This window comes from Drosophila sulfurigaster, chromosome 3, assembly GCF_023558435.1.
Source record: "Drosophila sulfurigaster albostrigata strain 15112-1811.04 chromosome 3, ASM2355843v2, whole genome shotgun sequence".
NCBI lineage: Eukaryota > Metazoa > Arthropoda > Insecta > Diptera > Drosophilidae > Drosophila > Drosophila sulfurigaster.
In genome coordinates, this window is record NC_084883.1 from 44,080,299 (window position 1) to 44,101,418 (window position 21,120).

Consider the following 21,120-nt stretch of genomic DNA (forward strand, 5'->3'; position numbering starts at 1 on the left):
CATTGGGCAATTTTGTTGTGGATAGTGGATTGTATGTTTTGAGGATTGTGCTATGTGACCTGACGAGCCTAGTTGAAAGGAGCCTACAAAAAAGTGTAGCGGTATTCTAGGGTTCAATAAATTCGGTCTCTCTAATTCAAAGAGTGAGCAAAATAAATCAAATTTGCATCGTCTACGTGTGTGTTAGTGTGCAAAATGATTTTTATACAAATCTAAATTGTATAAACAACAATGTGATAAAACATTTTGCACTAGAAAACAAACAAATCGAAAAGCAAACGACCAAATCAATTAAATAATAGTGTTAAGTGCTCAAAACGGATAAAAAGAAAGCTGATAAATCGAAAATGTGAACACAGGCCGCTACACGACATTTACACTTGCACACACACACACAAGAACACAGACACTTACACACACACACACGCACACACAATGACCCACAAAGGATGTGGAGTAATACGATGTTGTTGTTGCCCTTGTCAATTGGGCCTGCTTTGTCGTCATAGATTGGGTCGATGAATGGCACTAGCTGTCGCGCTCGAGCTCGGGCAGGATGCCATTGCCGTTATTGCGTTTGACAGATAACAAAAACGAGAAATGAAGACGTCAGCATCGTCGGATGAAGTGGATGTTGTTGTCGATGTGGTCGATGTGGATGTGGATGAAGTGCGGCCGGGGGCTCAATGTGGCTGCCTAATTAGTGCGGCGCAGGCGACAACGTCGACGTCGACGACGCCATTGACGACATTTTTATTTATGCTGTGATAGTGAAATACCAACAACAACAAAAGAAAGAAAGAAAAACAAACCAAATGCAATATTTTCGCTAAAGCAAAATCGTGAAAACACTCGATAAAGAGTAAGACACAAAACAGTAAAAACCAAAAAAAGGAAAAAAACAAAACAAAACAAAAACCAATTCAACATAAAGCTTTAACCAAAACACCAAGCAGAGTGCAATCTGCAAAAACAAAACCAAAACTACAAAAAAATTAAATTAATATTAATCAAACTCAACTTAGTGAATAAAATAATAAAAACAGCACCAATTAGCGGATAACCCAAAATTAATGTTAGTCAATATGTTTAGCTAGTTACAATTTATACCTAACAATTATTTAGTGGCTTTAATGAAAACACCAAACAACCAAAACACCAAATAAAAGACAAAATAAAACAAAGTTCAATTTATAACAAAACTAACGAATATACGTTTAGGGAATTTCAATATTGTTAAGCATATTTCGGATATTAAGTTTAGAGCAAATATACATATATATACACACACATCCATATATACATATATATATATATAAATATTAAAAGGCAAACCGCCTTGCACACTGCAGCCCCCCGTCGAAAAGCCCAAAAATCAAATTCATTCAGAAAACGTGCCATAAAACCGGACGGCCAAAACGTCGCCAAATGTCAAAGTCATAAAGAGAGCGTCAGAGAGAGAGAGAGTTGAAAGCACAACAATAAAAGAGAAAGAGAGAGAGAGAGAGAGCGCCAAAAAGCATACTACACGCCACTAAAGCACTGCTAGAGCTCAACGAAAAAGCTCAGCTCAGTTGAGCTGCGCATAGCCAAGACACAAACCCAAAACGCAAAATGGCGACAACAACCACAACAACGACAACACATCACGACGATGCGAGTAGCATGAGCGACGATGTCTTCGAGGATGCGGAAACGACAAAGGCACGCATCGAAGAGCTGCGTCGTCGCCCCTTCGGCGATGGCTGCTACAATCCGCCCGCAGCGCCCATTTCCCAGCACCAGCAACACCAACAGCATCAGCACCATCATCATCATCATCCGAACACAAATCACAACAACCGAGGCAGCCAGCAAAGTTTAACGAGCAGCCATCACTATCATGACGATGCCATCATGGCGCCCGTACAGCGCACTGCCAGCGGATATCCTGGATATCGTCCGTCTCGCGAGGCAATGCAATTGTATGCGTACGGCAATGCGGACTACGATCTGGAGGATGACTACGACGATGGCTGGCGGTCGTATCGCTACGATGAGGTGGACATGCATCAGTCACAGCCAACGGCTAATCTGCAGCCCTTTGATGATACCATCAATCATAAGACGATCCTGCTCGGTGATTCGGGCGTGGGCAAAACCTCCTTTCTAGTCAAATACAATACGGGTGAATTTCGCTTGGGTTCATTCTCGGCCACCGTTGGAATTGCGCTGACGGTAAGTGAAATTAACTGAATGGGTGGGATGGTGTTATCCTTTGTATCCTTGGCATTCCCTCAAAGTCTTGTTTGTTGTGCATGATTAAAAACCATCCAAAATACGCTTATCCATTCAACATACATACATATATAATCATAATCCCATTTTGTGGCTTTGCTATGCGTACGTCACTTCTGCACCTGTGCCTACATTTGTATGTCTCTGTGTGTAAGTGTGTGTGTGTGTGTGTGTGTGCTAACTGTAATTGAGCAGCAGCCGCAAGAGCTTCGTTAGTGCCACGCCAAATAGGCAACATATTGTTGTGTGTTGTCGGTAATCATTTGGCGCGATTTCGTGTACTTTATGTTGTCTATTTTTATCACGCACAAATCTCCACAGCGCATTGGCATTGATTTTGTTGTCGTTCTTTTTTGTTGTTCATGTTAGTGTTGTTGTTGACGTTGCTGTTGTTCTTGTTGTTGTTGCCGCTTCGCTTCAATAAAAATAAACCTCGTAACGGAGCGCAGAGCGTTTTAGGTTGAGGTTGAGTTGCTTTGGTCTACCTCTCTCTCTATATGTCTGTGTAGCTGTGGGCGTACCATAATATTTATGTCATGTCACGCATCAGTGATGCACAAAAATATCGCAAAATTGTGATTAATATAATAAAATCTAGTACTTTTTATCGCTCCACATTGCGCTCTTCCCATAGCGATAATAAACTCGGAACACTTCTAATTATTTATGTGACTCAATAAATGGTGCGTGTGGCTTTGAAATTTTTGCTTTAGAGGAATTGAGAAAAGTGTCATGAATAACATTAGCTTAAACAGTCAAAATATTAAATAATAATATTAAATATTAGAGAAGTTAGAAATATAACCTTTATTTCATCTAAAAAACGAATTTTTAGCTTACATACATTGATTATATTATTACAATAAATTTAGAAACACAATAATGGTCATATTTCTAAGGAAATATATTATTCACATTTTCTGAATTGATTATAGAAATAGAATTTATGTATGCTAGAAGTTATAAATTTGTATTATACCAAATTTATAACAAAAAATGGATACTTAGCATAAAAATTGTATTTTTGTATTATAATAAATTTTGGAAAATAGTAATGGTTATATTTCTAAGAAAACATGTGCACTAATTGTAATAATATAAATTGTATTTTTTATTAATTGAATTGCGAAAAAATTATGGTTATATATCTGATGGAACTAATTCCCTAAAGTTAGAACATGAAGCGACCTATATTCATCATTAAAAATTTAATTTAGTCTCTAGTATAAATCTGGTAAATGGACAATTAACTGAAGTTATCATATTTGGTAGTAGAACTATAATTACCTTGAAACATCAAAATATCAAAAGGAATTTTTCGAAATCGAGTCAAACATAATTCAATTTATCAATAATTAGTTAAATTGAATTCATTTTTATTTAAAACTTAACATTATTTCCATTAGATGTTCATAACAAAAGCCTGAAATAATATTTAATTAACAATTTGCATAGTTGACAGCTCAATTGAGCGCCCCGCAAAGTAGGCAACGAATCTTTATTGTTCACCCTTGGCCCACTACCTGTTGCCGGCTTTCACTTTCACAGCTTTCATAGCTCACAGCTAGCTGTTCGCAGCTGCTGTCACGAAGCGTCACGTCGACACGAAGCAGCCGCAGCATCAGTCGCAGCAGCAACAGCAGCAACCGATGGCCGTCAAGGCAATGAAGTTCAAGTGCAACAGTTATATTTGCCATTGAAGCCGACCTGCCACCTGCTCTACATTCGTTGATACTTCCACCCCGCTCTTGTTCTTGCTATCCCTTAGTAGTCAAACCTCGGCGCGTGCTCGACATTGGCTGGCAGCATTTCTAGGCCAGGGCTGTGTCGTGTATGCTCTATGTGTATTTGCATGTATGTGTGTGTGTGTGTCTGTGTGTTACAAAGCCAAAAGCCGAAGTGGCACGAACTTGACTCGTCGACAAACTGTGGAAAGGACTTGAAACGTTTGGGATGCTGCGGTTGCTGCTCCAGATGCTTCTCGCTGCGTGCTCAGTTTAGTTTTGTGCGCTGCCGTTGACGCTTCGATTAGCATTCGGTCGCGCTTCTCCCAAAAAGTTTTCATTTTGCATACAACACACAAACTGTGTGTTTGACTGTCTTTTGTGCGCAGAGTTTTAAATAAGTTTTCGTTTCGTTTTTGGAAAATGTAAAGTGAAAGCGAACGCTTTGAACACTACTCACCTTTTTAGCATTGTTCTTTGCCAGACTTACAAAGCACTCACACATTCACACACACACATATAAATGCAGCTCACTCATACATAGACGCACACTCATTTGGCGCTGCAAATTTACTGTTGCATACTTTTGAGCGCGTCGCGTCAAGCGCACAATATTCGTGCAATTTAACAACATTTTTTACAGCTATTTTTGGAGGCTTCCCTGTCGATGCGTATGTGTGTATGGTTGTGTGTGTCGGTCTGTTGTAGTGTCTGGGTAACTGGAGCAGCCCCGTGTGCGCGTTTAAAAATAAACGAAAACAATTTACGTTGAACGTAACTAATAGAAATTGATTTTACTTTATTAATTTGCTTTGCTTTTTTCTTTTCGAATATTTTAGATGTATTAATAATTAGGGAGTATGATTGAATTACTATTTTTTAATAAACTGAGGCTTTGTTCACAAATTCTGAGAAATAATTAAAACCTGAAGCATTGTTTTTCTAAAAGCAAAATGAATTCGATTGTATTTGGAGTATCGAGTTTCAATTGCATTTCATAAGAGGCATGATTTATGTGAGCTTTCATTTGAAGTGCCCATAAAAGTATGCTATCTATTTTTGATTTGTGCTCAGCAATTTTAAAGCTTTGCTCTGTTCTGCTTTGCTTTGCTTTGCTTTGCTGTGCCTTTTGTTATTTAAGAACGATAAATTTCTGTCGAAGAGAGATGCTTCGAAATCCTGTTGAGCTCAAAATAATCCATTTGGCAACTGCAGTTGCATATCTTCGTTGGTATCCTTGCTGCCTTGGATGTGTTGTCCCCTTTCTCGTTAGCATTTGTCTTACTCAAATGCGCATTAATTAAACTGGCAGGCGTTGATGATATGCGCATCAGTTTGAAGTGCTTTCAATGGCCGAAGGTCAATTTGTATTGCTCCTGTTTAGCTTGTGGCTGTTGTCGTCGGAGTCGAAGTGTTCGTTGTTGTTGTTGTTATTACCCCTTTTCTAAGACAATGCACGTGGATAGATTGGGGATACTTAAGCCTGGCTGCTCAGGTTCAAGGTTAGTTGCCTGCATTCCATGCAATTATAAAACATTCTCTTAAATACATGCAAAAACAGGCAGCGAGTCCAGCAGAAAAGGATTTAGGTTGCGCCATGGCCCTGGCTGCCACAACTTGTGTGTGCTGTGCTGTGCTGAGCAAATGCAATTTAAGCCGATTACTTATACAAATCTATGGGTTTTAGGTCTGCTCGCTATGCTTTATCTCCCTAGCTCCCTCCTCCTAGCTCTATTGCTGTTGCTCTTGAGTGGCTTTGATTACTTTCATTTGTGCCATAAAATGTTTTACGCCAGCCGCACATCAACGTGAAGCTGTCGATTGTCCAGTTTCGCCCAGTTTCCTGTTAAAATCACAACAACGTCCTACGCACACACATTCCCATGGCATTGTATATATGTGTGTGTGTGTGTGTGTGTTGGTTATTTCCTTAAAGCTGTCCATGCAATCAGGAAGCCATTGTCTGGCAGCTCTGCGGCTGTTGTCTGCGCACTTTGCCTTCATTTTAGTTGCGTGATTGAGCGCATGATTGAATGTGTCTGAGAGTATGTATGTATGTCGATGAATCAACCCCAGACTCAGCCACCCATCAATGTGTCCCTTTTTCCTTTTTATACCTGTTAACTACAGGGAAGAAGGGTATTATAAATTTGTGCCTACAGCAAAAGGAGTAATCTTCGATCATAAAAAAGAATACATATTTTTGATCATGTATGTCTGTCTGACTATCTGTCTGTCCGTCTCTCTGTCCGAATCCTGGATGTCAGAGTGATAGAGATACAATTTTTGCACTTGTTATTTTTTGTCTGATTTGAGTCTTAATTTTTACTCTATGGTATATTGACATACCAAAAATAGTATTCGCCATATTTTAGTATTTTTTTATAATTGACCATAATAGTATATTAATATACCAAATACAGTCTTTGTTATATTTAAGTATGTTTGTATATTTTGAACGTAATAGTATATTGATATACTGAATATTGTCTTCAGTACATTTCAGTCATTTTTTGGTATATATTGAGACTAATACCACATTTTGCTTTTATTAAAAAATGGGTAGCGAGTATCTTACAGTCGACCACACTTGCCTGTAGCTATCTTACATACTTTTTTTTTTGTTATTTGTGAAGTGTATTTGTAACTTTGACGTGTGCGTGTTTGTAGGCAGCAGCTGAACCGCCTTTTGCGTAGGCTTTTGACACAACCAAACCCACCTTGTTGCGTGTTGCGTGTTCTTCTGTGCAACAGGCCGTGATCTGAGGGTCCATTTATTTTTGTGCCTTATACGAGAGTACGATACGATTATTGATGTAATTACGCAAAAAGGCGATTGGAGAAAAAACGTTGCAAAATGCCATTTGATTCACTCAAGCGTTTGTCTTTCGTTTTCGTTGTCGTTCTCGTTTCGCAACTTTTCACTTGACACCGTCGCTTTTCCGTGGAAAATGCTGCAAGCACAACCCAATTAAAAACTTTTGTTATCGGCACATAATGATTGACAATGTTAGTAGCTTGATTGTATTATCAATTTTTGTTTGGCGTCGTCCACTTCTGCTGCTGAAAGGTTATTTTACGGGTCGACAAAATTTGGGGTGCGAATCTGAATAAAATTCGAAAAAGGAAAAAGGGTTGCGAAAGCCCCAAAACGAAGAGAAAAGAATGCAAATTTAAGAATTTACATTTAATATTGCATAGATGATTGCTGGGCATCATTTCATATCACATTTCAAGCATAAAATTATTTACTCTACAAATTTTCACTCAAACTGGAATTCAGCATAAAGGCATCTAGTGTAAATATAGCAACACTTGACACAAAACTTTCTTCTTGCTGCTCAGGTCGACATTCTAATTGTGTAATGTATACTTTTTGTTTTAATAAAGTGTGCCCTTTGACCCTGAACGAGGGAATGATACAAGTGCTATCGGTTTACAAATTAAGCCACGCTTTCATTGCATTCCTTTTTGGTCTTATCACTTTACTAATAACATTAAACAACACGTGCTGCACGGTGAGAAAATTGGCAAATTAAAATAAAGCTGCAGACATATTTGTTCTTCAACTTGCATGTTTAAACTTCGCATAGAATTCTCCAATAATAAAGTAAATTTAACTGTTTCTTATATTGAGTAAATCAGTAATATTCGAAAGAAATGGGAAATGCTTTATATTATACGAGTATATAAAAAAAACTGTTTTTGTGTCTGCTTCGGAACTTTTTGAAATGAATTTTAAGTTCTAATTTTGAAATATAGCTATAAATATAATATATTTTATATTCTATAATAATAATATTAGATATAAATAATATTTTAGAATCATAATTGGAATGATTTACAATTATAAACATTTCTACTAAAATATGATTTATATACTTCAATATTAATAATAAATGATAATTCAAAAATAGAATAAACTATCATATATTAATAATATTGAAGTATATAAATCATATTTTAGTAGAAATGTTTTTTAAGATTGTAAATCATTTCAATTATGATTCTTACATTTTCCAAACTAGACATACAAATGTCAGTAACAAATAACAAATACGCAGTAAAATTCAACCCTCAATTTAATTTAAAATCAATCAAACAATAAGCCTCAAACATGTTTTTTGATGTTTTTAATTTTTGAGATGAAATAGTTATTGGCAAGAGCTTAAGTTTTCCCTCACTGTGTAGCACCTAAATCCCGAAAATAATCTAGGCTGTGCACGTGCCGTGCACTAGCATTTAAGAGGCAGTCGGACAGTTGGATTTAACTTCACGACAATTACCAGACGGCTAAGAAGATGGGAAAGAAAGGTCAGGAGGGGAAGGGAGACCAGACAGGTGCAGACAAGACGCCAGTTGCGCTTGGCTGGTTCAGTGCTTGCGAGTCTGGTTTACTACTTGGCTGCCAGCCAGCCTGTTGCTACATAAAACGTTTTTAATGTGCGCACAAGGCACATTGACTTGCGACCCGGCAACTAAAAAGGTGAATAGCTGTTTGTTGCCTCACAGAACAGAATGCAGAACGTGCAGGCAACGTGCCATGGCCAAAGTAGTCTCCGATTTTCCACCTTCTGCAGCTTTTGCTTTGTCAAAGAGTTGACCTTCGGAAAATTGTGCAAAAATTTCTATGCATGCCAAGCATCAATCCGACTATTGACATTTTCATCTTGTTTTCATTTGCTTGTTTTGACTGCAAATCGCATTAACCTCCAGACACCATGAAAAATGGCTTTAGAATTGATACAATTATAGATGTCGTTGGTATTTCATGCTCAAATATAATTAGAATCCCCCTTTGAACATTTTAAGAAATGTTGACTAAAATCACCATGAAAATGGCTTTAGCTTTGATTGAATTATTGATATCGATGGAATTTTTAATGAAAATATAATTAGAATGCAAACAAATAAGACTTAGAAACAAATATTAAATGTTAGCAGACATTTTTGATACATAAATTAAATTGAGTAGAAGGAAGATATTAAATCTGACCATATTTAAATTCATACTATTTTATACTGATGAATAATTTTAATTTAAATCGATAGTTGCTAAGACTTATAACATTCTTAGCACACAGAAACCAAAGCAAAAATGTGGGTTTCGATTTATAATTCGGTTATAAATATGAATTCAGATACTCATGTTGGAATTCTTGGAATGCAGATGAAAATGGTTCGAGGTAATAAAGACATGCTCTGTAACTAGGCATTGGAATTAAAGAATAAATACTCTGTATAACATAAATATGCGAAATATAGATGAAATCAAAAATCAATTCAATCAATCGTATGCTTCAATTACGCAAACTGTTGCTAATTAAACAAATATAAGCTCCTCATTACTGCGCAAAATGCAGTCGAAATTTTTATTAGCAATCATTTCGGTCGTAATTAATTTTGCAAAACTGTTGCAAATATGTTTTAATATTGAAATCAACGCAGATGTGTTTGCCATGTTAAACAAGCGATTCACTTTGCTGCCCAAAAGTATGCAACACAATTAAAGCGCGTAATTTGAAGAGTCACCCTGTGCGAGATTTCAATGTCAAACACGCTGCGCGCAAAAGTATGCAACATTTGGCGTGGCGGTGCGTATAAAAGGGAAATTAAGAGGTTTATGCATTAATAGCTACTTTTCGGCTGGCCAAACGTTAATAATGTGGTTTGTGTTTGTTTGCTGGCTTCCCACGCGTGCTAGTTCGAATCCTTTGCAGTTCTTCATTATTAACCGAAATGTTGCTCTGAGCTTTTTCTGCGTGTGTGTGTGTATGTGTGTGTTTTTGGCTGCAGAGGCGCGCGTGTTTGTTGTTTGGCTTTGTGGTTGGTACACGCAACGCCAACTGTTGATTTAGCGGCGTGGTCACGACCCAGTCTCTTCCTCTTCCTTTTCCACATGCTCTCCCTCTTTCTCTCACACTCTAATCTGACCCCACACCATGCGAGTGTGTGTGTGTGCGTTGTCAACGACAATGTCAGCCATTTTTGGCCCTGAGGACAGCTTTGGCTCCGGTAGGTTTCGGTTTTCATTTGGGTCTCTGTCGTTGGCAAGGCAATTATATTCAATTTGCACCTGTGACTCTGCCATCGCCGTCGTCGTCCCTTTAAAGTTGAATGCTAGCTTGTTGTGTTACGTTTGGGAATTTTGTGAGTTTGTAATTTGTTTTTCAACTGGCCAAAAGTAAATTATAACTGGCGGGCTAATGAAATTTACAGCTATATTACGATGTAAATATATACAATATATAATACTACAAAACTGAAAGAGACAGAGCAGCAAGCACACGGGGAAGGAGTAGAGGAGAATGAGAAAGAGAGAGAGAGAGTGGGAGTGTGTTTGTGTTTATATTTAGGCATTCATAACATATATATTTTGTCTTCAGTTTCGCATCGGTTTTTGCTTTTGTACATCTTTTTTTTTTTGTTTGCGTGCTGTATTCTGTTTTTTTGTTTTATGATTTTTAATGAGTTTTCGGGGCAAAAGTTTTGCTGGCAAACAGCAGCTTCAGCTTCAGCTTTTGCCTTTTGATTGCTGCTGCCTCAGCAAAGCAAACTTTGCACCCGGATTTCGATTGAGTTGAGTTGCGTTGAGTAGGGAAGAGCTGCCTTTATTTTACTCCGAGGGTTGTTTTTACGGCCCTCCTGTCGATATCAATGCCTTCATCATCTGCTTCTTCGGCTGTCGCTGATGATGACGATGATGGTTAACAGTTAGTTTATTGATTTTCTTGCCTCAAAATCATAAGCAGATACATTGAACGGTTTCAAATAAGATGCGACGTCAGCAGACACGTTATCGCAGCGATTCGATTGCTGCCAGCAGCAGTGGCAGCGGAACTGGAGCAACACGTAAACCATCTTTGGTCACTGCACCATCTTTGAGCAGTGCTTCGCCCACGCGCCGCGAATCGCTGGTCAAACCCACTTGGCAGCACATTACCCCAGGGCAGTTGCCAGTGAAAACGCTCGACAAGATCAATGGCATTGCCTCGGATGATTCCGATGATGATGGCTATCCGAAGCGACGTCCCAGCGTCATTGTGCATCAGCGTCAGCAATCGCTGTCACAGCAGCCGCTGCTGCCCGACTACATGAGTCCATCGCAGCTCTATCGCGATCATCTCCAGCAGCAACAACACCAGCAACAGCAGTTGCAATCAGCACAACAATCCACACAACAGCAGTCGACATCGATTGGCAATGGTTTTAGCAGTAGATTTTTGAGCAGCATGCGTCTGACAGCAGCTGCCGAGCAGCAACCGTTGCTCGATACTGGAGGTGGAGGAGGTGGCACAGTTGCTGCTGCTGCTGGCGGAGGCGGAGCTGCTGCCGATGCTGCTGCTGCCTCGACGGTGGGACCCGGCAATGATGGCGCTGGAGCAACGCTTTGCAAATCGGCAGGACGTGCTCTAATACGCATGATATCCTCGGCACCCGGTCAGGATGAGGACGAGGACTTTGATATCATGGGCAAGGTGACTCACACACTCACACACACACACACAATACAATACACACCCACTCAGTAGTCGACATGTTGCAACATTTGTCGACAAATCCGCATAAAATTTATCAATTTGCATTACAAAAAACGGCGACAACAAAAGACCAGGCGCCAACAACAACCAAAAATTTATAAGTATTTATAAGGAGCTAAAGCTAAAGCTAAAGGAGCTGCCAAGTCTACGAAAATCGTATTCAAAGCATTTTTACCTGAGCCGCAAATTGATTTATATATGTATTAAGTATTATTTGGCAGCCTGTCTGTCTGTCTGTCTGTCCGTTTGACTGACAATTTTACGACTCCTTTTGCAGGGAGCATTTTTTTATGGCATTGCCGTTGATGCGCGATTACAATGGGATTTGCATAAGAAGCTCAAAAATAAAGTCATAAAATTCAATAAAGTGCAAAGTGACAAAAGAGGAAATTAAATGCTCTTCCCTTTTGCCATTGTCTGTGTGTGATGCTTTGCTTGTTCACAGTTTTAATTTCTCTGGGCACAGAGTCACTTTAGTTTAGTTCGCTGTGTGGCACGTGTCCTTGCAACAACAATAAAAACAACGAATGGAACACAAATGGAGGCCAACCAGCTGCCAAGTTGCTGCCTTATGCTTTTCATTAGCGCAATTCACTTGAATTATGACAAATGCCTCGCCTCGGCTGCGACTTCCTTCTGCACGCAGCTGCAGACATAAAAAAAATATACTATATATAAATATGAATAAAAAAAATATAAAACAAGTTGTTGGAGTCTAAAAGCGGCGTTCAAATACACTTTAATTGGAGTAGAAGAATTGTATTAGAAAAAAGAAAGCGTTAAAGTCAAGGGAACTTAAATTGTTGTGAATGTTAAGAAAAGAGTTTAAGCAGTAAATTCACAAATTTTGTGGCATACTGAGATGAAGATAAGCCATTAATCATTGGTAAAAGTTCAGCTGACAATCAGAACAGAATTTGTTAATTAACAAGTTAATAGAAAACCAATTTCCTAGCTCAACTTAACAACCAAATCACAGTCATCATCTCCGCTTCAATCTCAACTTTAAAATCATTAGACTCAATCCTAGACGAAAGAGTATAAGAATAAGAAGTATAACAGCTGCATATTTAAATTATTCGCTTTTTTTATACGCATATTTAAAGCGTAGTTTTTGCGCTGCAAACAAAAGTCCTGGGTAGTAAAAATATTTGCATGAGTTGCCAGTTGCCAGATGCCAGCATTAAAAGTACCATTTATTATATACGTAGAGAGATCTGCATATAAATACATATTTATACAAGTGTGTATCTAGCATTAAATGGCAAAGTTTTTGCGGCTCTTTGGTAATTTGAAATATGCAAATAACTTGGCCTATTTGTTGAGGCGCACAATTAGCTGTGGCTGATAGACTCGACTGGGGAAGGTGTCTCCTTCCTCCCCTCTGCTCCCCACAATAACAATGTTGTGCATCTTTTAGCAGCTCTTAATTAAGTAGTTAATGCTAATTTCAATGGGAACAACCGCTTGAATAAGATTTATATGAGCTACCCTTGTCACTTATGATTTATACAATTAATTCAGCTTGTGGCGGAGCTTAATAAAATGTAGCTTAGCTTGTGAGCATAAACGGATTTCATTTACTATGAGCAATGACGCAATTTGATTTCAAATTCAGTTTAACAGAGTTGTTAATATGTTAAACTATAAATGTTAAAAGACTGTAACTACAAGCAAATTGTTTTGGGGTTTTAACAGTCATTAGAAATTGTAATATGTTCATAAGAATAATTAAAGCTTTACCCTAGTAATACTTATTCCTAATTATCAGCTTTAAAATGTTAAAAGACTGCAACGTATAACATCTTATAAATTGAAGTAACTTAATCAAGAAGGATCATTAAATTTAGCATCTTTGAGAAACTGTACATTTGAGTGATAAAATAAAATCAAGTATAACACTAGTAATCCTTCTCGGTAATCTGCAATCTTCACAGCTGAAAAATGTTAACATACTGCAACGATTGGCAGCTGTTAAAGTTTAGTAACTTTTTAAATAGCAAACTTTTTTTGTGAACTTAAGAAACTGTAAAATGTTGTATCTCTTTAATGATAATATAAAATCAAGTAAGTAATCCGTCTCCTTAACAATTTAATTCGTATAAGCCCTCAATTTTGTGAAGTACGTTACGATTAGCAGTTGAAAAAGTTAAGTAATTGTACTAGCATCAACCATGTTTGAAAGTATAACAGTTGTTTTGGATTATAGAATAAAATCAAGTATAAGACTAGTATTCCATTTCCGGAACAATATGCAATCTTAATAGATGTTACATGCTAAAAGACTGTTGTGATTAGATTAGTAGCTGTTAAAGAGAAATATCATTATGAAGAATAATCATGCCACGAAAATTTAAGAGCTGCTAGAAAGAATAACATTTAAGGAATTAAATAAAATAAAGTATACCTCTAGTAATCCGATTCCAAATAATTGAAATGCTAGAAAGATTAGTGACTTTAAAAGTGTAGTAACTTTATGAACAACAATAAACTTGTTCTAAGAGCTTAACAACTGCTAGAAACTGTAACATTTCAATAGTCAGTCATCTCAGCAATTGACAATCTATCTTAACAGCTTTAAAATATATGTAGTAACATTTGTGTCAAATGCCCGACAACTAAATAAACTTTTATTAGCTCTTAAGCCTCAACATTCATTAGCAGTAAAAGCAAGAGCTCAACAAACGCTGAAGAACTCAAATATTGTTGTATGACTTGTAGACATTCAAAATTGAGCGGCATTAAGCATAAAGTTGCGATGCGCAACAATTGACAGTAAAATTCTTATTAAAAGTTCAGTTTTGCCAAGTTGTCGTCGACGCATTCCAAAATTTTAGAGTAATATATTATATATGCAAAGCAAATTCTCTGGAAAATTTGTGCAATTGACAAACAGAAAATTCAGCGAGCTTCAAGGGCAGATTTTGTAATGCAACCGCTGAGGGTTGCAGCAGTAGTTACTATAGTTAGTATATTTTATATACTATATATACAGTTATTTGAGTGTACGATACTCAAATAACAGTTGAGTGCGGTTTTAATTGCCTGGGTGTAGTAGCATCTCATTTTGCTTGGCTTGCCACTGAAGTCAACAGACAAACAGAAGACGACACCGAAAGAGCTGCGAAAATCAAAAGAAACCACAAGAGTTATGCAGTGGCAAATGGCAAGAGGCAAGTGGCAAGAGGCAAGTGGCAAGAGGCAAGTGGAAGGTGGCAGGATGAGTTCTCATAAGCTATGCATTAAATATGAGTATTTGTAGAATAGGCAGAAGTCACCTTAATTAGACACAACAAAAGCACAACTTAACATGCAAACAGATATATGTACATACATATGTGTAATACTCACTCACACACACTCTCACATACATTTGTTGTTGTTGTTGTTGGCCAGGTTATAATGCTGGGCGATTCGGGAGTGGGCAAAACATCGCTGTTGATTCGATTTCGCGATGGTCGCTATGTGCCCAGCTATTTCCTGAGCACAGTTGGCATTGATTTTAGGGTAAGCGATTTCTCACAGTCTCTGTCTCTTTCTCTCTCTCTCTCTCTCTGTGTGTGTCTGTCTCTCAATGTATTCATGTTGTTGTTATTCATATTATTGTTGTTGTTGTGTACTACTTACTAATTGTTATATGTGTGTGTCTACTATACTTACTCTCTGTCTCCCCTCTCTTTCTCTCTCCTTCTTTCTCTCTGTATCACTGTCTCTCTCCCTGTTGTCTTCGCTGTTATCTGTTTGCCTGTCTGTACGCTGTCAACAGTTGTCAAGGCTATGCGAATACGATTTTCACCTGCGTTCACATCAAACTTATTCATCTTGTCTTCATTCTCCCTCACTTGCGCTCTTTCCCTCTTCTTCTTCTCTGTCTCTTTCTCTCTGTCTATTTGTGTGTTCCTCGGTTTATGTTGTTCTTGTTCTCGTTCTTGTTATAACTGCTGCCCAAGCTGAACCTGATTCCCAAGCCCAAACAACTGTGTTTTCTTCCCTCCCCTAAGCGAAATTCCCTTTGCTTTGTGTGTATTTCTGTGTGTGCTTATACCCTGCTTTGGGTTAAACGTTAATTGGTGTCTCAGTTTAAAAGTTAAGCTTACTACTTAATCTATTACTAAATGTTTACTTACTGTTACACTTAACAGTTTCTGTTAATAATAAATAGTTACATTTAACAGTTGCCGTTAAGAATTAGTAGTTACTCCTAAAAAGTTGCTGTTAACACTTAAGAATTACACTTAACAGTTGCTGTTAATATTGAATACTAATAATTAAAAGTTGCTACTAACAATTAACAGATGCTGTTAACATTTAACATTGCCATTAACGTTTAACAGTTGCTGTTAACGCTTAACCGGTACACTTAACAGTTTCTGTTAATAATTAGAAGAATTACAATTAACAGTTGATGTTAACATTTAACAGTTGTAGTTAACATTTAACAGTTGTAGTTAACATTTAATAAAACGGTTTTCTATTGCAGCTGTGCTAATTAAAAACTTTTGCAATATTAAGTATACGTACATATTAAGTATACTACTTACACATTAAGTATACGTTTTATGTATAATCCTGTTGCAGCGTATCTGCGTGTCGACTAAACTCTCTTGTGGCGTGTTTCTTTGTCTGTTTGCTTTGCGGTTTTCATGATTTCCAGCTGCTGTGGCGCTCTGCGCTTTAGCGAAACATTTTACCGCCTGCTTAACTCGTGTTCAAGCCTTGTCCCTTGTTTCCCCTTCCCCCTACCCCACTCTCTACTATCTCTCTCCCTCTCTGTCTCCCTTTGGGGGTTGCTGCACCCTTGCCCCGGCAGTTTGCCAGCATTCGCTGCGGCTAAGCTCCTTGGGGCTATTTATTAAAAAGCATATGAACTTGAAAAGGACTTGTTGATGGTGTTGTCTCTTTGTATGAGTGTGTGTCTGTGTGTGTGTGTTCAGCATGTGTGTATACGTGTGTGTGTTTTCCGTTCTTGTACACTTGTTACTCGTATTTAAGTTACCGTTGTTGTTGCTGTTGTTGCTTTTATCATGCTTATTATTGTGAGGTTTTTGTTTCAAGTTCTAAGGGGCTTTATTATCGTAGAAATTGCTGGTGGCTCATATGGCACATAAATTTATTAAACAACAATAATACAACTACAAGTATTTGCCATGTCGCCCATTAACTTTGCCCCCCCTTCTCCTTCCCCTTTGGTCATCCTTTTTAGTCCGTTTTGTGTGGATAAGTGCGTCCGCTTTTTCCGATTTTGCAGCTTCCTAACGTGTTTCCTTTATTTTTTGCTGTATATTCTTCTTTTTTTGTGGTTACGTATAATCTTCCTAAATGATTTCCGACTGACCTTAAATTCTGTACGTCCTTTTTTTGTAGTTGTTGTTGCTGTTGTTGCTGCCTTTTCAATTTGTTGTCTTGACGGCAAATTGAAAGCAACGCAATAATGTATTTAATGCTTAACTAAAATATATCCGCAGATTTCTAAAGCGAAGCAATTTATTAAAATCCCAAACAATGCTCAGCAAATGTTTCTCTGCAATTTATATAATTGAATTATCAAGAATCGTAAATTGAATTTGTTTTACTTTAATTGCAAATAATTGAGAGTTAATTTGCAAGTTTAGCAATTGACATCGAAAGTGCATTAATTATTTAAAGCACGCATCATAAATATTTGATAAAGATTTGCAGTTTTGTGTAAATTAAAGCACTAAATAATAAATGAGATTTAGAGCTTAACCAATATTTTAGTAATGTTTGCCAGTCAACAACTGTTTGAGCATAAATCAAATATATTTCAAGGTACTCTCGTATGTGTATTTACTGCGATTCATTTTATTTACCTACGCTCCAAATGAATTTTCCCTCCCCGTAAATGTTCGTCTTATGTTGCAGTGCATTGACTTTGTGTTTACTTATCTAGAAGTTTGTTTTTTCTATCATCGTTTTTTGGCTTTTCTTTTTTATTTGTCTGTACACATAAGACTCAATCTGGCTGCCACACACACTCACACACAGTTGTTGAGCATTTATTATATTGACTGACTGTCTGAGGCTACTCGAAGTTGAATTGAGCAGGCAGCAGGCACAAAGTCCTTGCCTTATATCATTAAAAGTCCTACACAGCTAACCTGTAATTGTATTACTGTTTTTGTCGAGTGTATTTGATGTCTGTCTGCATGCTCTGTATAGCATTGCGTATACGCAATGTCAAATGCCTCCAACTTCACTCCTCGCGCTCTCTCTCCCGCTCTCTTTATCTTTTTGTGTGTTACTCTTTGGCATGCAGAACAACAATTCGTTAATTAATTGCATTTTGTGTAACAATTGCGTTTTCATTGACACAACAACGTTTCCTTTTTGCATAACACACACAAATGTGACTGCTGCATAACTCACTTTGCAACATCGATAGAACAAAGTGGTCGTCGTCGATGGCACGCGCGTCAAATTGCAAATCTGGGACACAGCTGGCCAGGAACGTTTCCGTAGCGTGACGCACGCCTACTATCGGGATGCACATGGTAAGTGACGGACTGAGTGACGGAGTGACCGAGTGAGTGACTGACAGAGTGATAAACTGGCCAACTTAGTGCCCAGCTGATGCTGCACTTTTGGACTACATTTTGATACCCGCTAACCTTAAGATAGAAGGGTATTATAACTTTGAGCCTGCAGGAAATGTATGTAACAGACATAAGGATTCATCTACCATCCTATAAAGTATATATATTTTTGATCATGTCCGTCTGGTCGTATAAAATACTAAATCTAAGAGACTATAATAGATAGATCTATAATATTTTTCGACAGCTCTTGTTATGTTTCAAGCAAGCAAGTCTTAGTATGTGCACTATGGTATATTTTGAATGTAATAGTATATTTTTATATTTCAATTGTAATATTATATTAATATACCAAATACAGTATGTTTTGATTGTGACAGTGTATTGATATACCAAATATGCTATACTTCAAAAGTAATACTATATTAATATATCAAATGAAATACCAAATATTGTACATTAATATACCAAATATAGTATATTTTGTTTGTAACGGTATAGTGGTATACCGAATATGGTATATTTTTGTTACCATATCGATATATAAAAAATGGCTTTTGGTATATTTCAGTATATATTGTGGTATATTAATTTGCTTTTATTCAAATTGGGTAGCGAGTATCTAACAGTCGAACACCCTCGACTGTAGCTTTCTTAGTTGTATTTGATTCGATTTGAACTCCACTTCCGCTCCCTTTTTTAGCGCTGCTCTTGCTGTACGACGTCACCAACAAGACCACCTACGATAATATACGCGCCTGGCTGGGCGAGATACGAGAGTATGCACAGGAGGATGTGGTCATCGTTTTAATAGGTGAGATTGAGTTTCGAAAAGGCTGCACCAAATAGATTTGATTAAGAGCAGAAGAGCTGTTGGGCCATTTAATTGAATTGCAAGTGTAAAACTTGTGCAACTTTTGTCGCTTTTCAAACGAATCACTTTCTCCGTCCCTCCCACTCCCACTCCACTAGGCAACAAGGCCGATTGCAGCAGCAGCGAACGACAGGTGAAACGGGAGGATGGCGAACGACTTGGACGTGAGCACAATGTGCCGTTCATGGAGACATCGGCCAAGACGGGACTCAATGTGGAGCTGGCATTCACAGCGGTCGCCAGGTAAGCGAAAGCAAGAGAGAGAGAGAGAGAGAGAGAGAGAAAGAGTTGCTTTGCCACAAAAACTTAACTCAACACACGACAGAGACAGCGACAGACATGATGATAACTTTCAAGTTGGCCATAGAATTTAATTACTTTTCTTTACTCCGCAACTAATGATAAATTCTCACTCTCTTTCCCCTTCGATAGGCAGCTGAAGAGTCGCGGCTACGAGCATGGCGATGATGGAAAATTCAATGTGCATGATTTTGTGCGTGACAATACAAAGGCTCGATCCGTTTGCGCTCAATGCAGGAACATGTAATTTGTTAATGCCCCGCAACCGTCCCCGCCCCCTAAAAGCACACAATGAAAACTTGCACAAAACCAAACAAAATAAATAAACAAAAAAAACCAACAAAGAGAAGCTCACAAAACAATGCGCAAATTTGTACAACAAAAAACCCAAAAAAAAAAAAAGAATATTTCCATATAAAACCGAAACGACAACAACAAAAAGATATTGGCTATTGAGAGGAGCACGCGTTGGCAACACAGCTTTTTATAAGGCCCTGACCTTAGAGGTAAAGTGAGAGCGAGAGGAGAGGAGAGCTATGGCTAGCATTTTGTATGTAAATTGAATATTGCCTGGCATTTTTTTCGGGAGGGAAAATGTATAATTTTTTTACACACACACACACAACAACAAAACAAACGTTGCTCACGATGTGAGAGAATTTTTGCTGGGGAAATGTGAAGAAGATCAGAGTGCATTGTGTTGGCATTTTGATAGCAGAAATAAATAATAATGAATAATATATACATATACATTGAATACAATATATACATATATATATTATATATATCTATATACAAGTGCATACTTTATTTTTGTCGGGGACAATGGCGAGAAGTCCCTGTTGGGGGTAAGAAACTAATTCGTGGCGAAAATTCGCATCGCGCAGCAAAATCATGCAACATTGAGATTTGTCCAACACGTCTACAAGAAAATGGGAAATGGCTAAGACGACGTGCATAAATTCGTATTTAATATAATAGCGCTGTTAGTGGCCATACAATATGTGAAATATGTACTACAAAAAAATGAATGTAACAATACATACATAATCTACATATAAAGTATACTTTACACATACATACATATAAAAAACAAAGGCATTGCCATGAGAGCAACCTACCTAGATTGAACCAAACCCAATTAATGACAAAACAATCACTCAATTTACCTTAACTGAAGATACGAAAAACAACAACAACAAAATCTACCAACTATTTAATTATGTATGTAAATTTATTGAGACTATTTCGTTTATTTTTATGAAATCGTTAAGTGTTATGCCTACCGTTAAGTTTTAATCCCACACACTCTAAACAAAAAATACGCACACAAAAAAAAAACAACAAACAAAACAGAAATGTTTAATACTATTACTATTTTAAATTATTTACACAATCAAAGGAAACCCCAAGAAATTTAACTATTAAATACTCTATGCAATTAAGTTAGTTAAAAAACTCTATGTAAAACTTTCGGCATGCTCTATATGCAATACATAAGACAAAACAAAAAAGAAAAAAGAAGAAAAGAAATATATGCAGTTACTTACTACAACTATTCAACTAACGGATGCATTCGGAGAAACCAACGCATACTTATCATATGGAAAATAAACTTACATATAAAATAAACAACGTTATTTGTAAGCAAGCTTGCTTGCATACACACACACATATGTAATGAACTAAAAATATACCATAACAACAAATACATATTTACATTGAATGTGGTTAAAAAACAAACAACTTGGTGTTTTATTTGAATTTCCGCGCTCTGCAGTGTAAAAACATTTCTTACGCTTGCAACACTATAAATTGAGTGTGGTCACACTTCGCGCAGCTGCCATCGA

General features: G+C 37.4%; 1 protein-coding gene across 3 annotated transcripts; it reads left to right on the forward strand.

Annotated features, from left to right (window-relative positions):
- Positions 1–1,054: 1,054 nt before the first annotated feature.
- On the forward strand, positions 1,055–20,614 carry LOC133842943 (ras-related protein Rab-26). 3 transcript variants are annotated; one of them, XM_062276250.1, is made up of 7 exons: positions 3,722–4,426; positions 10,754–11,479; positions 14,939–15,049; positions 17,946–18,054; positions 18,800–18,910; positions 19,069–19,213; positions 19,403–20,614. In XM_062276250.1, exons 2-7 carry the CDS (start codon positions 10,778–10,780, stop codon positions 19,515–19,517), a joined length of 1,293 nt encoding a protein of 430 aa, XP_062132234.1. In that variant the 5' UTR covers positions 3,722–4,426; positions 10,754–10,777; the 3' UTR covers positions 19,518–20,614. The 3 variants fall into 3 exon arrangements, with proteins under 3 accessions (XP_062132235.1, XP_062132236.1, XP_062132234.1); XM_062276251.1 differs by lacking the exons at positions 3,722–4,426; positions 10,754–11,479; positions 14,939–15,049 and adding an exon at positions 1,055–2,217; XM_062276252.1 differs by lacking the exons at positions 3,722–4,426; positions 10,754–11,479; positions 14,939–15,049; positions 17,946–18,054; positions 19,403–20,614 and adding an exon at positions 1,055–2,217 and having other exon boundaries at positions 19,069–19,208.
- Positions 20,615–21,120: the final 506 nt, after the last annotated feature.